At 37.7% G+C, this 20753-nt stretch overlaps 1 protein-coding gene across 1 annotated transcript in view; it reads right to left on the reverse strand.

The window, feature by feature from the left end:
• DCAF6 (DDB1 and CUL4 associated factor 6) overlaps positions 1–20753 on the reverse strand; it is a 71862-nt gene that overhangs the window by 6642 nt on the left and 44467 nt on the right. The window contains exons 12-18 of the mRNA XM_079316272.1: positions 18946–19005; positions 14962–15067; positions 12508–12623; positions 11664–11771; positions 11030–11534; positions 6254–6295; positions 757–895 (exon numbers count right to left, since the gene is read on the reverse strand). Of these exons, the coding sequence (XP_079172398.1) occupies positions 757–895; positions 6254–6295; positions 11030–11534; positions 11664–11771; positions 12508–12623; positions 14962–15067; positions 18946–19005 (1076 nt within the window). The remainder of the gene's footprint in view (positions 1–756; positions 896–6253; positions 6296–11029; positions 11535–11663; positions 11772–12507; positions 12624–14961; positions 15068–18945; positions 19006–20753) is intronic.

A 20753-nucleotide genomic window follows, 5' to 3' on the forward strand; every position in this document is an offset into this window, starting at 1 on the left:
GGTTTGAGCAATTGAAATTGATTTCTGAAATACACTGCAAACTCCTTGTCATTAATCAAAGTTTATTCTAAACCCTGTTGTTTATGTAGACTGAAATATGTATTTGCTGAAGCATTTTTCCCAGTGTAATCAAAACTATTCACACAAACCCTAGAAAATGGCTTTGGGGGGTTAAAGGGACTACTCCTCACATCAGCTGCAAAATAACACACCAGCTACTTCTGTAAAATGCCACCTAGAACTCAGAACTTCACACCTTCAAAATATTTCAAAAACCAAAAGAAGAAATAGCAAGGAAAGCAGCATTTGGTTTTCATGCACCATTGCTTTACAAACACAATAACTGCATTTTTCTTAAAATACAGCATTTGTGTAAAAAGATGAGGCATCTAGTAGCTAATTATAATTTAATAACTAGCACTAATTCAGAGATGGCAAGGTTTTTCAAAACTATGATTCCAAGCTCTTCAAAGCTAAAGATTAAATAATAATTTTGAACAGCTTGGAAGGGAAAGTGAGAATTAAATCATAATTTGGAAGGTAGGCACATTTTATGCCATCTAAGCTGAGAGAGAAAAATGAAAAAGAAGAAAAATACCCCGAATTTTAAAGGATGTTAAGGAGAGTGAGTTTAAACTCTTTCACAGTGACATGAGTCACACTGTGCAAATTCTGTGCCTTTCAAGTGATGATGTTGGGATGCTTGCAGTGCAGTGAGCTGACAGTGAGCAAAGCCCCAGAGCCCCCAGTCTGTACCATGGTCCGGGAGTTGCGGTGACCTTTATAAACCATCTTGATCAAGGGGCGCCTGATGTTGAGAGTTTCCAGCTCCTCCATCTCCTTCCTCTCCTTCCTCCTCCTGAAGAGCTCCTGGATGCGCGCCACAGCCGATCTCCTGAGACAGCAGAGACAGCAGCACTGAGATCCCTGCACACACACACACACACCCCAGCACCAGGCACTCCAGCACATTCTCCACCAGTCTGACACAGACACCAACAGAATTTGTCAAATTACAGACTTGAGTTCTTTCCATCCTGCTTTACAACAAGGATAGCATGCAAGACGGTGGAATGTCAAGTGATGCCAGGTTTTATTCCCCCTTTGTAGAACAAACTTCAGCTGTTGGCAAAATTCACATGCTATTTTATTTTCGTCCTCTACCCGTACTGAGGTAGCAAAATTCTGAAGTGAAAATGATAGAACATAGAAAATTAAAATTTCTAAATTTTAAAAAGCCATTAAGGAGCTAATGTGTCTCTCAGTGTGATTTGGTTTTTCATAAGATTTTGTCCAATGTATTTCTCGTCTAAGTTCCTACTTAGTTCCTACTAAGGCAAAAGATGATTTGAGATCAATTATTGGAGAACCTATCCCATATGGCAGCAGTAGATTTACAGCTGGAGATTTCCTAAAATAACAGAGGGGAAAAAAAAGCCAAATTATGTAATTTGTTTTGTGAATGCTTAATTCCAGGAACTTATTTTTTTATTAATCTGTGAAAAGACCTTCGTGTCAAATTTTTCCTGTTCAGCTCTTCATTTTATAGATCCCCATAATTCCATCTATGATCAGTCACATCCCAATTACTTTTCTTCTAATTCCTTGTCATTATTAGCTTTGAGGTCCTGAACACGGTCCAAGGGGAATGTCACTCTCAAGAAGAAGCAGGTACAGATTTTAGCAGAACGCAAGGAGTGAAACTATTACAGCAATTTATATAATCCTAAAAATTAAACTGATCCAGGAACCTCACTACACTGCTGCCAGAAATTAACCTGAATTTGTTTTCAAGTAATGTTTTCCAGTGTTTTAGTCACTGGTCCTGGAGGCTCCAGCAAAAAGACCTCTACTCCAGAAAAAAAACCCAGAACTCCACCAGATCTATCTCATAACTAATTCTCTCTTAGATTTTTGCTTAATTTTTGCCACGGGAGAAAGTTGCACCAAAAAGTTAAGGTGAAATAATTTTATGCTACAGCTAAGCAAAAAAGGAAAAGTAATCTAAGCCATTAATGCAAATTTATTTATTATAAAAACAAATAAACCAATAAACCACAGTTTTACTAAAACAGATTACCTAATACAGCTAAGCTTTCAAAATAAATTTTAATATTGTTTTTTAGAGAAACCAGAAGAGTTTTGAAAGCACCAGCCAACAGATTCACTTAACAGTGTGCTATTTATTATAATACACTTCTTAGATGTTTGCCTAGAAAACAGCACCAGAAAAAGTAGACTAATATTACTTCCTTGATGAGAGTTTTCTATCCTTTTAATCCCCAGGCAATTTCCTGGTTCATCTTTTTTATACTACAGTAAATAAATACACTGTATTTTTTAGTTAGTCCTTGTTACATGCAGAGCTTCAGCTTTTATCTTCAACAGATTTAAGCAGGTTTTTCACAACATCTTCATACAACAGAGGGTAAAAAAAAAGAAGCCTATGTTCTTTATCTGCTGTGCTTTAAAGATCACTGAATTATTCACCTCACTAGTTTGCATCTACATAAAGGAAAAAGGGTGGCATGCACGTGATAGGCTGCACCAAACACAAAAACTTTAAACCATTATTTGTACAGATTTGGGTTTTACTTGCTTTTAAAAAAAAGATGGAGTTTATGTGAGAAAGTAAAAGCATCTATCATTTACTGTATTGCTTTCCATAATTTTGATGCATTTATTCACATTAATTAATTCAAGATGTGCAGTGAAGAGGCTGGGAAGTTAAGCATCATTAGGACTGACAGCAGTAAATTTGTCCAACTGTTTCAGAAGGTTACTTGCTGGACAGCAGTAACAAGTCTTGGGATTAGAAAATGGTATTCAAGTAGCTAATTGGTAAAGCAAAGTAGTTCCTTGCACTATTTTTCACCCAAATATTTATACAAAAATTAATCTTCTCCTCTCCATTCCTCTAGGCTGAAATATGCAGACATTACAAAAAACCCCCAATACTACTTACTCAGCAATCAGAATCATGCATTTTTAAATAAGAGTGGAAGCACAGAAGCAACTTTTGGTTAAAACTGTCTTTCAACTAAATGGAGATCTGATTTAACCTCCTCATTTTGGGGCTTATATTAAAAGGCAGGAGTGGATTTCTATTTAGTTATCTTGTGAAGTCAATGATTACCTTCACCAGGGAGAAGGCAGCCAAGCACACATGGCTCTGTGACTGAGCCCTGCAGAAAGCAAGAACATGGCAGGGGCAAGTCTGCTCCAGAAAACATAAATATGAGCCCAATTTAGAGACCTTTCAGGACAAGAACATTGCAGGAAAAAGCCTTTCTCTGAGGGGTATTACTTGTTGATGACTACAGATTTTCTATATACTTTTAGAAGTCATACAGTCACAAAAATTTTCAAATTTGACATAGCTGTTTCCATTTGTATTTGTGATGAGCAATTCCTGTCTTTGCCAATGCAAACACAGACAGCAGCCTCATCACTTGGAGCATCAGTGGGTACAGAAGTGTGCTGTGCAATTTGAACTGTTCTGAGGTTCAGCTGAGCCTGGCTGAGAGCTTCTGCTTCCCTTCCAAATTGCTCTTCCAAGAACAAAATGTCAGACAATGAAATTTATGCACATTGTGTCAGCCCTCCTCAGGCAACCCCATCAATGGGTACAGTTCTAGGAAGTATTCACAGAGCACTGCTTCTCTCCTTATGATCAGCCAGGTTAGAAGTCCTCAAAGTTAATTGTTGTAATTAATTATCAAAAGTCCATTTAAATTAAGCCTGAGGTGAATAGAACAGGAATTCAGAAGTGAAGCCATATTTTTTTAGTTAAACATAGGTTCAAGATAAGCCAACAAAAAAACCAACTCCACAAAAATCCCGTGATGCAAACTGATCCACAGATACATATTATAAATGGAGAGAAATGGAAAATATGTATACACATGAGTTAAATCTTACAATATGTAAGTTGTCATATAGGGCATTTTCTGAATATTTAGATGTTCTGAAGCGTAATGAGGAATTTTTTAAAAACAAGAATCTCTGCACAATGAAACAACTGGTTTGTTTGTTAAAGGACAATAATGTAGTGGCTGCCATAAAACTCATCTGGTACCTGAGATAAGCCTACTCCTCCCAAACACCATTACCCAGACTGATAATGGTCAGTCTCCTGAGCTCAGCTGGGTGCAGAGCTCACATCTCCTGCTTCCTGCTCCATCCCTCTTGTCTCAGCTCTGCACTGATTATTGAGCTCAGTATTGATTCCTTCAGTGCTGAGGATTTTTGTCGCTTCTCAAAGTTTCCAAATGTACTCACACACAGACAAATATATTCTCCTTTTCATAGCAGACAGCTTTGGGCTGGAAGGGACCTTAAAGATTATCCCCCCAAACCCCTGCCAGGGGCAGAGACATTTTCTACTGCACCAGTGCTGAGGATCACAAACCCTGATTCCTTCTCTTGAAGTTTTTTGTTGTTCACATCCTTTAAGCACTCTTCTTGCCACCTTCTCCTTTGAACTATTTTCCTTATCCAAAACAGTTGCAGAGAAACTAAGTCATACAACCATTAACTTAGATCTTATTTCTCCAGTGCCTTATGATCATTTGGACAATGCTCTCAGGCACGTGGTGGGATCCTGGGGGTGTCCAATTGACTTGGACTCAGCTGTGGGTCCCTTCCAACTCAGGGCATTCCATGACTCTGATATTATTTGTGTGTGTATTTAAACCATTGCAGCAAACCTTGATCCAGGTCTGTCATTTCTTCATTGATCCTGTCAAGGAATCCACCTGCCAGCTACCACTGTCCTGCCCAGGAATTCCAAAGATGTGTCTTAACCACCATATTAAAATTGATTCCTTGACTAAATGCCAGCATTTGATTATATTTCTGATGTTAATGACTTTCTTTAGGAGCCTCTGAACCTGTAGAAGAGATTTACTGCTGCTGTCAAATTTCAAGTGTTAAGACTGCTCAACACCAAAGGCAAAACCATCCTGTTAACAGCACACTGACACTACCCCTAAAGCCCAAGTTATTTCACTGCTGATCATACAAAACCAAATGTTTACTGTAATGCCCTCCTAGGTCATTTCCCAGCTTTACAACACAATCAATGTTTAAATTACTCTCAGTTACAAAATATTTTAAAATTTTCACCTGATATGCTGCTGAATGATAATGAAAAGCAGAGAAAGAAAGACTGATAGAAAATTCTATGCTGAATGCATCATTTATTTTATACTAAATTTATAGCAACATGAAACTAATATTCCCCTGGGCTGTGCTGAAGAGCTAAAGAACTCCTTGGTAAGCATGCTGAATATAGAAAGAATGCCTATTGTAAGATTTGAAGTACAAACAGCACAGTTTCCTGAACCTCTAAAAAAGCTGACGAGTTAAATCCAGGTATTCCAATTGCAGCTAAGATGAAAATATCAGACAATGAAATAAAGATCTGCACTATTTTCCTGGAAGCATTTTAAATACAGGACACAGGCTAAGTCTTTTATGTAACCTCATCCTGCACCTTTGCCTTTCCTTCCACAGGAAGCCAAGATGTTCATTTTCATCATCATAACAACTTTTGGGCCATTTCCCCTCTAGATGGCCCCTGGCTAAAATCACAGAAGAGAGTTTCTCTCTCTTGGGGCATGTGGCCAAACACAATTATCCAAATTGCTTTATATGTTCTAACAACTGCTTCCCTCAAGTATTTCAATGAAGAATATGAGATCAAGTGATTTTTTTTCATTTAACTTCATTAAAAGCAACACTGTATAAAATTTAGGATCTATCTTGCTAAACGTAGATTACCCAATATAGCACTAATAATTATGCTTAAATTCCATAACCTTGTTCAGGCAAAAAATATAAATGGTTTTTGATCCATGTAGTCTTATATTTTTGTCCAGAACTGGATGTTCTCTAGTACCAGACAAAGCAAGTCAGCAGTAGCCCATGCAAATGTAACTCGTTCCTCAGCAGCTCAATTAAAAAAATAAAAGGTATTTCTTTGCACAAACTACACACTTGTCAAATTCCATTAATTTCTATGGCACACAATAAAAATGTTAATAGGTTGTAAAATGTATACACTGCCATTTCTTTTCAATTTCCATGCAACACATGCAGCTAAATATAACTCAAGCAATATGCTCTGTAATCCATAGCATTTGAAGTACAGCAATTCTTAAAATGCCAGTTAGATATGAAAAACAAGAACCTGATAAATCCAATATACGGCAATAAAAAGGAGGAGGGGAGGAATAAAATAATTAATTACCTCATTATTCTATCACCTATGGCTGTTCCTCTGATATTATATCTAGTAAAGGGAATAACAACTGAAGTCATTCACAAAGGCTGGGTACCATGGTTTTCAAAGGTTAGCATCTCTTACAAAATGTGCTCTATGAATTCCAACTGAGAAGGCTCCTTCCCAGTGTATGAGTCAGTATATGAGACTACTTGGATTTCAGCAAAAATAGTATTCAGATTATATAACAGTACACAAAGTTATAAAATGCAGTAATTCTTCATTGATCACAGCAGCTCTATCATCATTTCCATTTTACATTAGCATTTTTTTAGATTTTAACCTACTAGTTGTAGCTTTATCCAGGCTTAGCCTCCACCCCCAGATCAACTTCAAAGTCCAAACAAAATTAATTCAGTCATTTAAGTAGGAAATCAGCCCTCAGAGAGTTGTTTTGACCAATTTGTGAAAATTAAGATCAATCCATTAAAAACTGTGCTCTCTGTGAATATTTGAAGAACATTTTTATTGATTTTTTTTTTCCCTCCCACAGAGTACATGGTGGAACCCTCTGTTTAATTAAACTTGCTGGACCCAAAAAGTTTTAAAGAAATGCCCTTGCATACGTCCAGACTGAAAGAACTGCACATGTCTTATTTGTCAGAGAAGGCACCTTTTCCTGGGGATTCCCTAAAATGCACAGGAGGTTATTTACTCTGGTGAGTATCTAGCTAAACTGCTCTGCTGTACAGAAGAGGTTTTATTTTATTATTTTTTAAATTTTAAAATATTCTTCCTTATCCATTTTGTTAAGGAGAACATGCATTGACAGGCCAAACAACATGAGAAAATGAAATTACTGCTTAGGTTCTTTTAGTCACTTGTAAAGATCATTCCTACAGTGATGCTCAGTGGCTACAGAAATGCTGCTGAAAAAAGTCAGATGCCACATTCTCAATTATTTATTTTAGATAAATGTTCTTTGGTGTCAAAACTCTTCCTAGCTAACTCCTATTCAATGCAGCTGACTTAGGCAATCAACCAAAGGATCTTCATATTTCTCCACATTTTGCTGCTACTATTCAAAATCCTTTTCAAAACACTAAAGCAAGTGCAAACTTTGCCCAGTCCTTCCTAAAAGCTCAATTTCAGGTTATTTGGTGAGAAACCACCTAACCTCATTATGTTTTGAGATTTATATGCATCCATAATATGAGATTACATCACTTGTATCTATTCTTAGGTTATTTGAGAAAAAGATCAAACCCTCAGCTTGAAAACATTACAACCTGGATATGTACCCAAATAATATTCAAATAATGGAAGCTCTGTATGATTGGATTTGCAAAATAAACAATATTTATTCATAAATCTGAAGTCTACATCTGTCTTACTAAAAATAAGGTGAGATGCAGCAGGAAGTTCTTAATTTAATTAATATTAGATTAATTTAGAGCTTTGTTTAACAGAGCTATCAGAAGGGTATTTCTGCCACTTTTTTCCTTAAGAGGAAGCTGTAGATCAATTCAGAGTACAGAATCAGAAATCTACCCTTCTTTTCAGTGGAGAAAACTGCACTTCACAGCAGGAAAATGACTCTGAGACAGTTTCCTTTATCTGAATTTCTCCACCTGAAGAGTTTCTGCTCAGTGTAAACAAGAGCTATTTGGTTTATAAGAAAACATAGCCTGAAGAAAAAGAAATTGATGGTAGACAAAGGCAATAATGCTATATATTGGAAATTACTTCTTAGTCAAACACACAGTTTTTAGCATTCTGTTTCAGAAGGCTACAACAGTCTTTAAAAAAATTTTTTGTCCTAGAAAAATGAAACTTTTTTCTTCGTTATATAAAATATGTTCACAAAAGGTAGATTATTGCAAGCTAGTCTTTATTCTTCAGGAAAAAAAAAAAAAAACCCACCAAAAAAAAAAAACCAAAAAAACCCCAAAAACTAAAGCAGCTTCCCCTAAGTATTCTACACAGAAAAAAAAAAATCTATTTTATTACTCAGATATTAATGCCTTTAATTATCTTATCAGATGACACATTGAAAAGTAAAGTATTAGATAAACTTGAAAAAATGAGATTTAGTAAAGGGATTGTTAGGAAACACAACTTACTGAGTGAGGAAAGAGAAAAAGAAGCTTACAGAAAGCATCCTGGTGGAGTGGAGCCCCAGAATTGCAGGCAATTTTGTGCCATATATTGCTAATGGTCCTTGAGCAGGGTATAGGAATGGAATCATGCAGTACATTGAGGGTGGGGAACTTATTAATAGAGAGGGGACTGTAGGGCCTTGAGAAAAAGAAAATCAGCAGTATAAAAACAAATTATACACCTCTGAGCTTCCTTCTGGTGCAAGGGAACACTCATTAATTAGCAATAAAAAAAAAAGGAGAGAGTGCAGGGTGCTGGGCTTGTGTTTGGCATGAGCCCCCACTGGAACAGCCACACATAAGAGAGGAGGAGGACACAGCCCCAGCTCATTTTGTTCAGAAAATCCTCTTTAGACCAAGAGTAACAGCCACAGAATTACTCCAGCAAAACCCAAACAGTGCAGGGGGCTGGGCTACCACATTCAGGCAAGAAGTGAAACATGAAGAGGAGACAGAAACCAGCAGGATGGCAGGAAACCCATGAATTTTTGCTGCTGAGAGTGAGGAAAAACTTGGCAGACAGTCTAAGGAGACAAAACTTGAAAATGGACGGGATGAACATCATTCAATGATGAGCACTGGGCGTGAAAAATTATTTCAGTCAAAACAGAATGTTAGCACAGAACAAAATTACCAATTTTAGTTCATGTATACCCAAGGTAGTAGCAATGCTTTGAGTTAGCTTCCTACTCATTAAAGGACATGGGGGATTTTATATAAATTTGATCAGTTTGTGAAAGGGATTTTAGGCTACAACAAGTGCCATAGTACTAGTAGAGAGGACTTCCAGTTCCTTTCACTCTAATATGAGATATAAATACTAAGAGGGCTTAGAGCTACAGCCTTTAAGACCATTAGTGTCTGCTTGCTTTCTGGAAATCCAAATTCCTTTGAGCACACACAGGATGTCTTACTTTTCCTTAGTATGTCAGAGTGCATTTGGAAACTCCTGCAACCTGAAGTACAGGAGGGAATGTAATGCTCAGAAATTGAACTGGAAAGCTTCACTTCTTGCACACACACAAAAGCAGAACAAAATCATCTGCTCAGGCATTAAACCTGAGCAATGAAAGCCTGCAGGAAATCCTAAACCAGCACTGACTACAAAGCAACTTTTTCAGATTTTATATGGGGGAAGAATAAGGGAGCAGGGAACCTGCATAAAGGTTTTTAATGATATCATTTAGCTGAATGATCTTTCCTAGGTGATAAATTCCAACTGTTACAGGAAGAAATCTCACTGCACAGAGAGGAAAGAAATCATGTCAGATAAATTGCAACTTCATTTAGGATGTCCCCACTAGTGGCAAATGGTTAACAGCTGTGTGATACCTGGAAGAGTCATTCTTATCACATTGCTACAGAAACTATTATATCGTGGAGGCAACATGGTGCATGAAGAGAAGCCATGAATCCTTGAAAATGGAGATGGGATTAAAATTGCAGGGCTTTTCACAGCTTGCTCTTCAATCACTGCATCATAATGAACATTGCCTCTGCAGGGGAAAATATTTCTGCCATTCCATATCTGCTTACAAATACTTAGTACTGCATGGAAAGTTAATGGATTAAGACAGAATCTGTGTATATTGGCTTCTTCATAAAAGCTGTCATCTAGTGAGCAGAATTACTTGTGCTTTGTAATGAACAACCACTGACTGCTCTTTTTGTCACTACTGACAGTGTGGTGGCTTACAATTTCTATTTTAACTGCAAATTACTCAAAACCTCCTCTAAAAACAACTATTAAATTCTTCATGGTTTCCTAATGTATACATATTGTAAATTCCTGTGAAGAATTTCCATTGCTAGCATAAGAAATTAACAGCACTGTCTTTGAACAGTAGCAAAGCCAAGATATCTGACACAAACTTAAATTACATCTAAAGCTAGTAAAAAAGGTATTGTCTGAATTCTAACAGAAATGTTGCTTAAAGAATTTTGTAGTTTTGGAATTAGTGAACAAAGGTATTAAACCAACAATAGCAGATTGAGGGCTCAGTTTACTGAATGATCAAACAAGTATGTACAGCTCTTCATATAAAAAAAGTTTACAAAGCTTACAAAATGCATATTTTATTAATGGTAACAGCTAGAAGCCTACCTTTTTTTTTTTTTTTACTGACATACATAGTAATATGTAATAACCAACAAAAGGAAAAAGATTACAGTTTCTCTTTCAGAGATAAAGAAGAATGAAATATTAAAACTGATGTGTTTAATTTATGTACTACAAACACACCATTGCTGCACGACAGCAGATAAAAGCTCTTGCTTTACCAAAATAAGAACACCCAAGGTAGAGCTGAAATAAAACGTAGATCCCTCTACCCAAATTTATGAACTTTCTACACTTACGACTAGAGGGAGAATAATAAAAAATAAACTCCAAATATTTAGCAGTGAGGTATTGAGCAGGCAAGAGACCAGCATCAACATTAGATCTGCAAGAGCCCTCCTGGCTTGCAGGGAAAAGGCAGCTGAACATATCTTGCACATGGGCAAATTAAACTTGGCCACTGGGTCAAAAAGCAACTTATTCTAGGGATATGAGTTTCTTGATCTTTCATTCAAAGAAACAAGAAAAAAGAAAGGAAAAAAAGCACAAAGCACTTTGGCAAGCAGAGGCAGGTGCTGCCCTCACCTGTGGCCAGGGCCTCCTCGGTACCTGGCCCCCGGGATGAGGACGGGGTCATCGTCGCTGTCGTCGGTCTCCTGCAGGGCGGAGGCGCGGCCGGGCTCGTCCGCGGGCTCGGGCGGCGCCGGGGGCTGCTCGGGGCTGCGCCCGCCCGCGCCCCCCGCACCGCGGGCTCCTTCCTCCGTGTCCTCCGCACCGCGGGCTCCTTCCTCCGCACCGCGGGCTCCTTCCTCCCTGTCCTCCGCACCGCGGGCTCCTTCCTCCGTGTCCTCCGCACCGCGGGCTCCTTCCTCCGCACCGCGGGCTCCTTCCTCCCTGTCCTCCGCACCGCGGGCTCCTTCCTCCGTGTCCTCCGCGCTCCGGGCTCCTTCCCCCGCACCGCGGGCTCCTTCCTCCGCACCGCGGGCTCCTTCCTCCGTGTCCTCCGCTCTCCCGGCTCCTTCCTCCGCGCTCCCGGGGTCAGCGGCGCCTGCTCCCATTCCCGAGTGCTCAGCAGCAGCCTCGTCTGAAACTGCTCAACAGCAAATATTGGGGAAAACAAGTCACGTCATTCATCATTGTAGGCTGTTTTAGAAATGGTCAGCGAGGCTAAGTTACGCAAACTGAGTTCACGTTTCATTCTCTGTTTCTTCCTGTAACTATTTAAAAGAGCACAGATACATACTTGCTTCTGTTGTCTCTACAGCTTCATCTGTATTTTTCAGCTCTTCAGCACTTGCATCTTCCTTGAGAGATTCATCAGGAACCCCTAAATTAAGCAATTTAATACTAAACCACATGATTACATTTAGATGCACATCTATAATGTAAGCAAGTCTAAATGACACCAGCACTCCTAAAAACAAAAACAATCCAAGCAATCCACTCCAAAGTCAATGTCTCTACTGAAATCTCAGCTATCAGTCACATAAATATCAGTACATATAAATGTGTCTAGTTGACCAGGACAATGTAGTCAATTTTTGTCTATGAGAACTTTAGAAGCAAAAATAGCATTTGTACTCTTAATACAGACACTTATTATTATTTCTGAAGATAAATGAAGCTATCAGTCTATTAAAAGGGTTTTTGGGTTGTTTTTAGTATTTCCCTGGAACCGGTCATCTGACTTGGCTGCCCTTTTGGCAATGAACTGAGTAAGACAAACACATTTAATAAAACACAGTGAAAGCTTGAAGCAAATGTAACAAAATTCCAAGCACTCATTTATGACTGCAAAGTGCAGTTGTTCTATTTTTCTATACAAATCGGGTCACAATACACCCCTAAGAAGAAAAATGCTTTTAGAACTAAAGACAAGATAAATTAATGTTTATATTTATTTGCAGCTATCTAAGGTTGGTGTCTTTTTCCTAAAAAACCCCCATGCTTTATTATGGCTGCCTTAATGTGTGTGTATGAGACTCCCAGTGTGTGCAATGGGAATCAGGGATATAAGAGGGCAGAATTTTTGCCTTAGCAGTAGAAATTCCAATGTCTCTTACTTGTTTCTTCCCCATCAGGCCCTGACTCATCTGAAGCTTTTGTTTTTGCAGAGTCTTCTTGGCCTTCAGTCTTGCAATGACTTCCACTCCCTCTAGAGCTTGAATTTGTGATGCTCCTGGCAACATAACATGGAAAAAGAAAATAATTTAGGATCATGTAAATACATAAGACCATTGCAAAAGCACAGCCTGACCAACATTGTCTATGTCACTCCAGTCAAGTGAGAGCTCCTGGCAGCAGCTACAACCAATTACAGCAATTTCAAAATTCCCTTTTATTGTGTCTTTTATTGCCATTCATCCCACACAATTCTTCTGCATCACAGAACCTTGTTGTCTCCTTCCTATCTTTTTTTTTTACCTTTAAATAATGTCATCATTGCTTTTCCAAATATTGTAAGAACTCCAAAGGATTTGCTTATTTCAATATTGGCACACTTTTTAGATGTATATATGATCAGAGATCTTCTTAGAGGAATGACAAGCTATCAACTGAGCACTAATAAATAATGTTATCCCATTCAATTAATAAATGTGATTCAGATAAAAGTCTCCAGGTCCTTCTCCACTAATTTTCATTCCTGTACCTTTTGAAGTATGGATTTCCAGTTCTCAAAGTTTTGTTATTCCTCAGGATTCTCTATGAACTGGTATTGGACATGTACTACCCATTCATATTTAGATAAATATTGTGGGACACCAATTTCTCTTTACAATATGGAAAATGAATACTCAGGAAATATGTAAAATGCTGACCTGAATGTCATTGAAACTCATGTTTTTAGACTCTCTAGCAAAACTTTCAGGAAATGCAGTCTTGTTGCTGAGCTCTCTTAAACTCAGGCAAATCATTGGACAAAAGCAGAACAAAAGGCAATTATAAGAATGATTCTCAAGAATTTAGACTGTCTGTTTACAAATATCTTCTGACCTGTGTATGTAATTAGCAAATATTTAACATGCTACATTGCTAGAAGCAGCACAAATCAAGCTTAGTCAAGATTCTTGAGAATCCATTCTAGAGTTCAGGAATTTTGTATCATATGTTAAATCAGAGCTTTTACTCCTCTTGATGAGCAATATTCTGGATTCAGAGGCTGTAGGGAAAGTTTTGATAGCTTTCTCAGTATTTCTTCTAAATCCAGAATTTTCAGCCTTGTTTCTGAATGACCAGACAAGAAGAGTACTGCTAAATATCAAGTGGAAGATTTTTGCTATTTCATGTCTCATTTTATAAGCCTAATCACAACCTAAACAGTAAATTTTTAATTTTTTTTTTTTTTTACTCTTAGGAATCTACTTTGTAGTTCAATGCTCCATTTACATGTCTTCCTCTATTTCATTTTTACAACTTCCAATTTTCAAATTAGGATGCTGTCATTTGTTCTCAACTGCATCATTTTGTCAGATGGAATTGCATCTTGCTCCTGTTGCTCCATTCTTCAGCACAATGTTTTTAGTTTTTAGTTTCAGTCTCTGAACTGACAGTGACTTGCAACTTTGTCCTACCAGAAAATGCTTCTTCCTCTCACTACCCACACCACACTACCCACCACCAAACTCAACAGAATTTGCTGACTAACTGCAGAATCAGGTAAGAGCATCACAGCAAAACTAAATTTTTCAAGGTTTGCTGGATCTTGGAGGCAAAAAATCAGTGTTTTAAGTCTCCAAACTATGAGCAAGGTATATGTTTTGTGTCCAAAACCACAGCACTTAAGAGTGGCTAAATGTGGCTGAGTTTTGTGGCTTTTTCCCCACTCAATACCAAAGAGCAAGCATTTCTCCTTACTGCCTCCTACAATAATTTTGAAAACATAAGTAGAGGAATAGAAATGAGATGAGATAAAATAAGGATGATGGCTGTTCTGGGAGATCCCAAGATGCTCTACTGATAGACTTGGACACAAAGCCAAGTACATGAGGTCATCAGGCAGTGTGTGTTCCTTATTTGAAAAGGATGTCACCACTGCAACACCTAAGCAGTGCACAAAATTGCTATCTCAGCCTTCTGCATTCATCAACAGTCCTTATACACAGAAATTTAATTTCACTGGTTATAACACAGGAACTGAGTCACAGAAAGACTCATTTGGAGAATACCATATGAGAAGATACCATATGAAAAGTTTCCATTCCATTCCTCTATTACCCTGCTTTGTAACACCTTGATATTATTCCAGGGTTTGATGAAAATAGCATGTTTCAAATTATGTTTGCATTATAGAGATTCACAGTAAATACACAAAAAAGAAGTCTCTTGTATAAACTTCACATTGAAGTATGCCAATCTTATGTTCTGAATGCATTAAGTGCTACAGCCATTTCAAATTGTGTAGATACACTTAAAAATAGACACAAGCCACAGGGAAAATAATTATAGCTATGCCAGACAAGTGTTATTGATATGTGCTGATCATGAACTAGTCAAAACCAAAATTAACTTGTTCTTACCACTCATCAGTGAAGTCCAGTTTTATTGTGCTTGTAGTCGTTCCTTCTGTACTGTAGTGCAAACTTAAAACTGGTTCACCTGTTCCTGTTCTTGGCTTATCACTCTCTGTAAATATGGGGTTGATAAAGTTGGAACAGCCATTAGAAATGTACATAAAGCTGCTATAATTCTGAAGATTAATTTAATTATCAAATGTAGTAGTAACATATATAATGTCTGTTTAAGATCTCTTACAGCCCAAGCAAAAAGTTAAGGAGTTCCAGAGTAAACACACCAAATTTGCAATGCTTGAAAAATGGTCTAAAATTATATCTCATTATAAGAGCAAACAAAGGAGATGCTGTCCTTCAACATGCAAGTAAATAAAATTTAAGATAGATATGTGTACACACAATATAATCATTAATAAGCAGATCAATTTTATAGCAAATATATTAATAGGATTATTTGTTTAAGTGGCATTCAATCTTTTTGCCTCAGTAAATACACATGAAAAATGGATTATGAGATCCAGATATAACCACCCTAGAAAAATCACCATCCTCTACTTTGCTGCCTACTAAGAACCCAGACAACTACCAGTACCCTTAGGCCTGCTGTAAATTGTCAGTCAGTTGTCATAAAAGTACTCTAAATTCATGTTTCAAGAATTTTGTGCTAAAATCCCTATTTTATATTACAATAACTGCAAGCAGAAGCTTGCAAAATGAGCTCAATCATGATGTCCAATAGCAACAGAAGTGAATGGAACTGAAAACCAAGGCATACAGGTCACTCCTCTGCTGCAGAGATGGTTCTAAATGTTAATTTAGGCTGCTTCAGAAGAGAACTGCTCAATGACATCCATCCATCCATCCATCCATCCATCCATCCATCCATCCATCCATCCATCCATCCATCCATCCATCCATCCATCCATCCATTCCTTTTGAGTAAAGTTCATGCTCACCATCTATCCACAAATGCCATCAGTTCCTGAAGTTGGGCAATACCAAAAAGTTCATGGAAATCAGCATCAGATTGAGCCTCACTGCAGAGGTACCATTCTCTCAGAACTTCAGGGAAGGTTTATTTAGTGTATTCCAATGCATTCAAATGGCCACTGAAAGCCTCTGCAGTCTTGCTTTTCATGACTACTGAGCCTTTTATCTCATGGATTATTTGGACAAAACCTTCTGTCCTTTCTTTAGTTTATGGAATACAGAAATTGGACTATAAATATCCTTGCAGTATTGGCAGCACACTGACAAGTGTAATAAAGGAAAAGCTGCAGATCATCTTTGTGGAAGTCAGTTAAAACCTAACATTCAAACACAAGCCTACAAATTTCCCCACTAAATAGGCTGTTATCATAACAGCAATGGCTACAATACTGGCACGGGGTACTTAATTTTAAAGACACAATTAAATTATAGTAACTATGAGATAGCACATGAGAATTTAACCTAACAATCAATGCTCATATTTTTAAACTGCTGACAGGCAGAAGCCCACTCACAGGATGACAGCAGTGATCAGCTGTGCCAAAAAACTTTAAATATGCATTTCTACATGTTCTGGAGAGAAATTAAAAAACCCAAAACATACCACAAAACCCCTGAAAGAACAAATTAGAATATTTTTATGTGAAAGAGAATTAATCAATTACAACCATGACCCTAACAATGCACAATGGGCCCTGCTCTATGGAAAGAAAAGTTTACAGCCTCTTTAAATTACAAATTCCAGTTACACTCTTGTTAGAGTAGAAAAATTTTTAAAAGAAAGCTTATTTAAGGAACAGGAATCTAAGAAAGAAATGTAAGGAAATATTTTATAGTGCTACATAGACAGTTTGAACAAAAGTGACATTCTTTCTTAACTGAATGGGTGCTTCCCCTATTTTTGACAATCTGTGATTTATAAAATCTTATTTTATAAAAGTCAGTTCAGACTTTAAGCATCTCTTCCTCAGCAAGTAGAAATACTGATTGATCCCAAATACTGCACAAGTCACCAGGAACTGACACTAAAAGTCAAAAGTGAGAGTTGGAAAATTCTTCAGCTTCCTTGTAACAGCTACAGACAAGACAGATCTTAGATTTGGGAACCCACCTAAAAAGAGACAATTTCCTGCTGTGAATAATCCAAGACAACCCTCATATAATGACAGCACTCATGGACTTCCTACTGCTGTGCAAGGTTGGCTTCAGCACAAAACCACTTAATGCTGCCAAAGTAACCAAACACTGGTATCTACAATGAGCCTAATTGAATACCAGGCTTGTATTTCTTGTCTTAAAATCCCAGTATCTGAAAATCTATCCAAGATGCATAAGGACTGGCTACACTTACTCTGGAAGCAATGCTCATATTTGTCCACACCCAAAGAGTTGGAAGAATTGCTGCAGACTTCACTGAAGAGGACACTGACTGAGAAATTATTTTTACAAGTTTCTGGAAACAGATAGCTGTTAAACCATACTGGATAATAGAACTTTGCTAAATCTGCAATAACACAAACTACAATTTGGATGAGGTCAGTTTCTTCTTTCAAGTAGCTTTAGGGCATAACATGGACACTAATAAGAACAAGAAACTATTTAAAAGACAGATGAGAGGAGAATCTGATAATAAACTGCAGAGAATTAGTTGTGTGGTTCAATATTTGATATTGAATTTACACTGATAATGAAAGCTGACTGGGAGCCCCTGTGAAGAAAACAGATAAGCTTTGCCTCCTTCATAACTGAGCATTCTTTCAGAAAAGCCACATAAACCCTACAAATCTTGAACTCTGTTTTCAGAGAGAAATATGATGTCTAAAAACTGCCCAGATTAGAATCAAGTTCTATTCTATTCCTCTACTAAGTTCATCTCACCAGGGCAGATGTTCTTCACATTGATAATGAAGAGAAGGAGAGGAAAATGGCCCAAATTCTGTGATTTAGGTGATTCAGTTTATTAATCTGGTTGTCAACTCTATCAAGGTAATCACTGCTTCAAGAGAAAACTGTAGCTTGCTACCACCTTACTAAACTATTTTAAATTCCTCAAAAACACTTTGAAACTTTACTTAATTTTATAGGCCAACACAAGATATTTTGAAGATACTATCACCAACTGACAGTTATTTAATAAAAAACCCTGTCTAAAGCACACTCCAATGAAATGTTCCATTCTTCAGGTGCCTACAGGAAGAAGGCACTTTTAAACTACCACTCTTAAAACTCCTCTTAAATCTCTTTGATATGGAAGCAGAGTGTATGGCAATCTATTTTAAAATTAGCATCTATTACTCCTTAATTATTCAGCCATAAACATTCCCTACAGATGACATTGATGCTGCTGCAACAGAGTCACCTCTGGCCCACTTCAGTGCTCACAGTTTGGACAGTGGTGTAAAATGGGCACAGAGAAAGCTCCCAAGCATTCTGTGCACTCCCAGTCCTTAGGGATCCTACAGAAAACACCAGATTGTTCAGCAGGAGGGGTGAAGGACAGGGGGGTACAGAGGGAAGATGCATCTCAGTGCAATGGGAGTTACTCAAACTGTGCAGGAAGAACAAAACTGCTCATGGATAAGAGAAACTAATGTGGCATTATGAGACTAAAGGTTATTGCAATATTTGCCCTTTGATTCAAGAAGAACCATTCAGAAAAAAAACCAACCTGCTTAAATAATGAATGTTACTTTGCATTTTACAAAAATATTCCAACTGCCTGGAGAATACATGAGACATTTACTGTACCTACACTGAACTGTAGCAATTGCATGAAGAATTGAGCTCAGGATGGCTTTCAGAAACAACAATTAACCTCACTCTGTTAATCATATTGATCATTAAATAATGAGTTTCTGGCAGATCTGCTTACAGAATTCTACTTTATGTGGATGAACAGCAATTTTAGACTGTTTCTCATTATGAAAAGCAACTTTAAAAGGAAAAGGAAGCATTGCAATCAGCTATGGCTGGGTATAGTGCATTTCCTGTCACACGCACCCTGTGGCTCATCAAGTGACATGGATCCAAGCTGTTTGTTAACCACTGAAGAAGGAGAATCTGAAACAAAAATGAGATTTCAACTTAAAACATAAGCAGCAGAGAACTGCACAGCAATGTCACGATCATATGTTAGTTTAAAATAAAAAAGCAGCAACATAAGGAAGCTTTGGGCTTGTTTAATGAGCAGCCAGCCATATTGCATTTCCTAGGCATGACAGAAGCAAAGCCACTTGTTTCAAACCATTATTTAGTCACTGAACAGCCTGAAGCTTGCTGACATGTTGAAAATAGAAATGCCTGTCCATTACCAAATATTTTACTGTGTTCTTCACACTTCTGACATGTCAGGAAAAATACTGAAGAGTAATGACTCCTAAAGCCTTTGCTCCAGCTACCAAATGACACCAGTATTTCACACCATGTGCAAAATGTAAATTTCAGAATATGTATACTTCAGCATAAAATACTCCATGGCATACCAGTACCTCCAATATTTAAATACTGTTTTAATAATAATGTTTTAGAACATCAATCCCACTTTTATGACAGTTTGATTGTTCTGCATTCTTAGATGTTGCACCTCTGATGACTGAGAACAAGTCTTGGTGAGTTTATCACAGTACCACACCTGTCAGTCTTACAAGCATTCCCCTCAATCACATAAACAAACAAATAAATAGAATAATCACCTTCCCTCAGCAAGTAAGTGCCTTTTTTCCCCCTGGATACTACCACTTAATAACTATCACCAGCACTCATTCATTGCACAGACACAACAGATGCAATATTCAGTATTTTCTGTGAGTCTATTTCCCTTGTCACCTCTGAAGATCATATCTTCTGTATTATCTGAGGATGAGCTGATATACATAAATTAATGCAGCATTCCAAAGATATTGGCTAGAGTATCATATCTTGGTTCCACTTGTTAATATTCTGTTATGAACAAATTCATCCTAAACTAAAAGGATTTAATATCCTGTATTACAAACTGAGTCACAGTCTGCCAACATCACAGCATGCTAAATGAATTTTAACATAAATGTAGCTCCTACATAAGGAAAGCAATGAAATAATACCCTCTGCTACAGGAAGCTCCCTTCCAGCTTTGAGCCAGAATCACAAGTGAGACCTATTTTGTAGTAGAGCCATAAAATCTGCTAAATTGACCAAGCTGCTTTAAATATATATATTCCCAAGCATTCATTCACTGGTGGAAGCATGGCAGTGTGCTCCTCTGCTACATTGGTGCAGGGAAGGGGAGAAGGAGCAAATGAGGGAGACCAGGAAAGTCTGAGGCAGTGTGTTCTGGAGGCTGCCTTGCTTTGGGAACTGGGCTTGCAAAGCTTATTTCTGTAACTGAGGAACATTAAATTGGTTCTGATTTGTCTTCCTTGCTCAATCATGCCCATGTCTTGCACCAAGCACATCTAAGTCAGACCACAGAATTTATCACTTCTCATCTAGATTTATGGCATGTAGCTATTAAGTAGAAGATTTGTGGCATTAATATATTTTACTTTCCAAAAGTGAAGTGTGCTTTATATATATTATCTACATTAGAAGAGAATGATTTACAGGGGAATTTTTTCCATGGAATAATAAGCCACTTTTTAGAAGGTAAATCAGAGCAAAAAGCTGATGCACTTCTGCTCCATGTCATGAGATGTTCTCCTTGTGTTCCAGCAGACTCAACACAGGAATCTGTGCCTCTTTCAAGGGCTGGCTTTGATCTCTGCCTCACAAAATCCATTAACTTGAATCAGAAGTGCTAAAGGGAGGGGAGGTCCTGGACTGCAAGCTGA

This window comes from Erithacus rubecula, assembly GCF_903797595.1.
Source record: "Erithacus rubecula genome assembly, chromosome: 1".
Lineage (NCBI taxonomy): Eukaryota > Metazoa > Chordata > Aves > Passeriformes > Muscicapidae > Erithacus > Erithacus rubecula.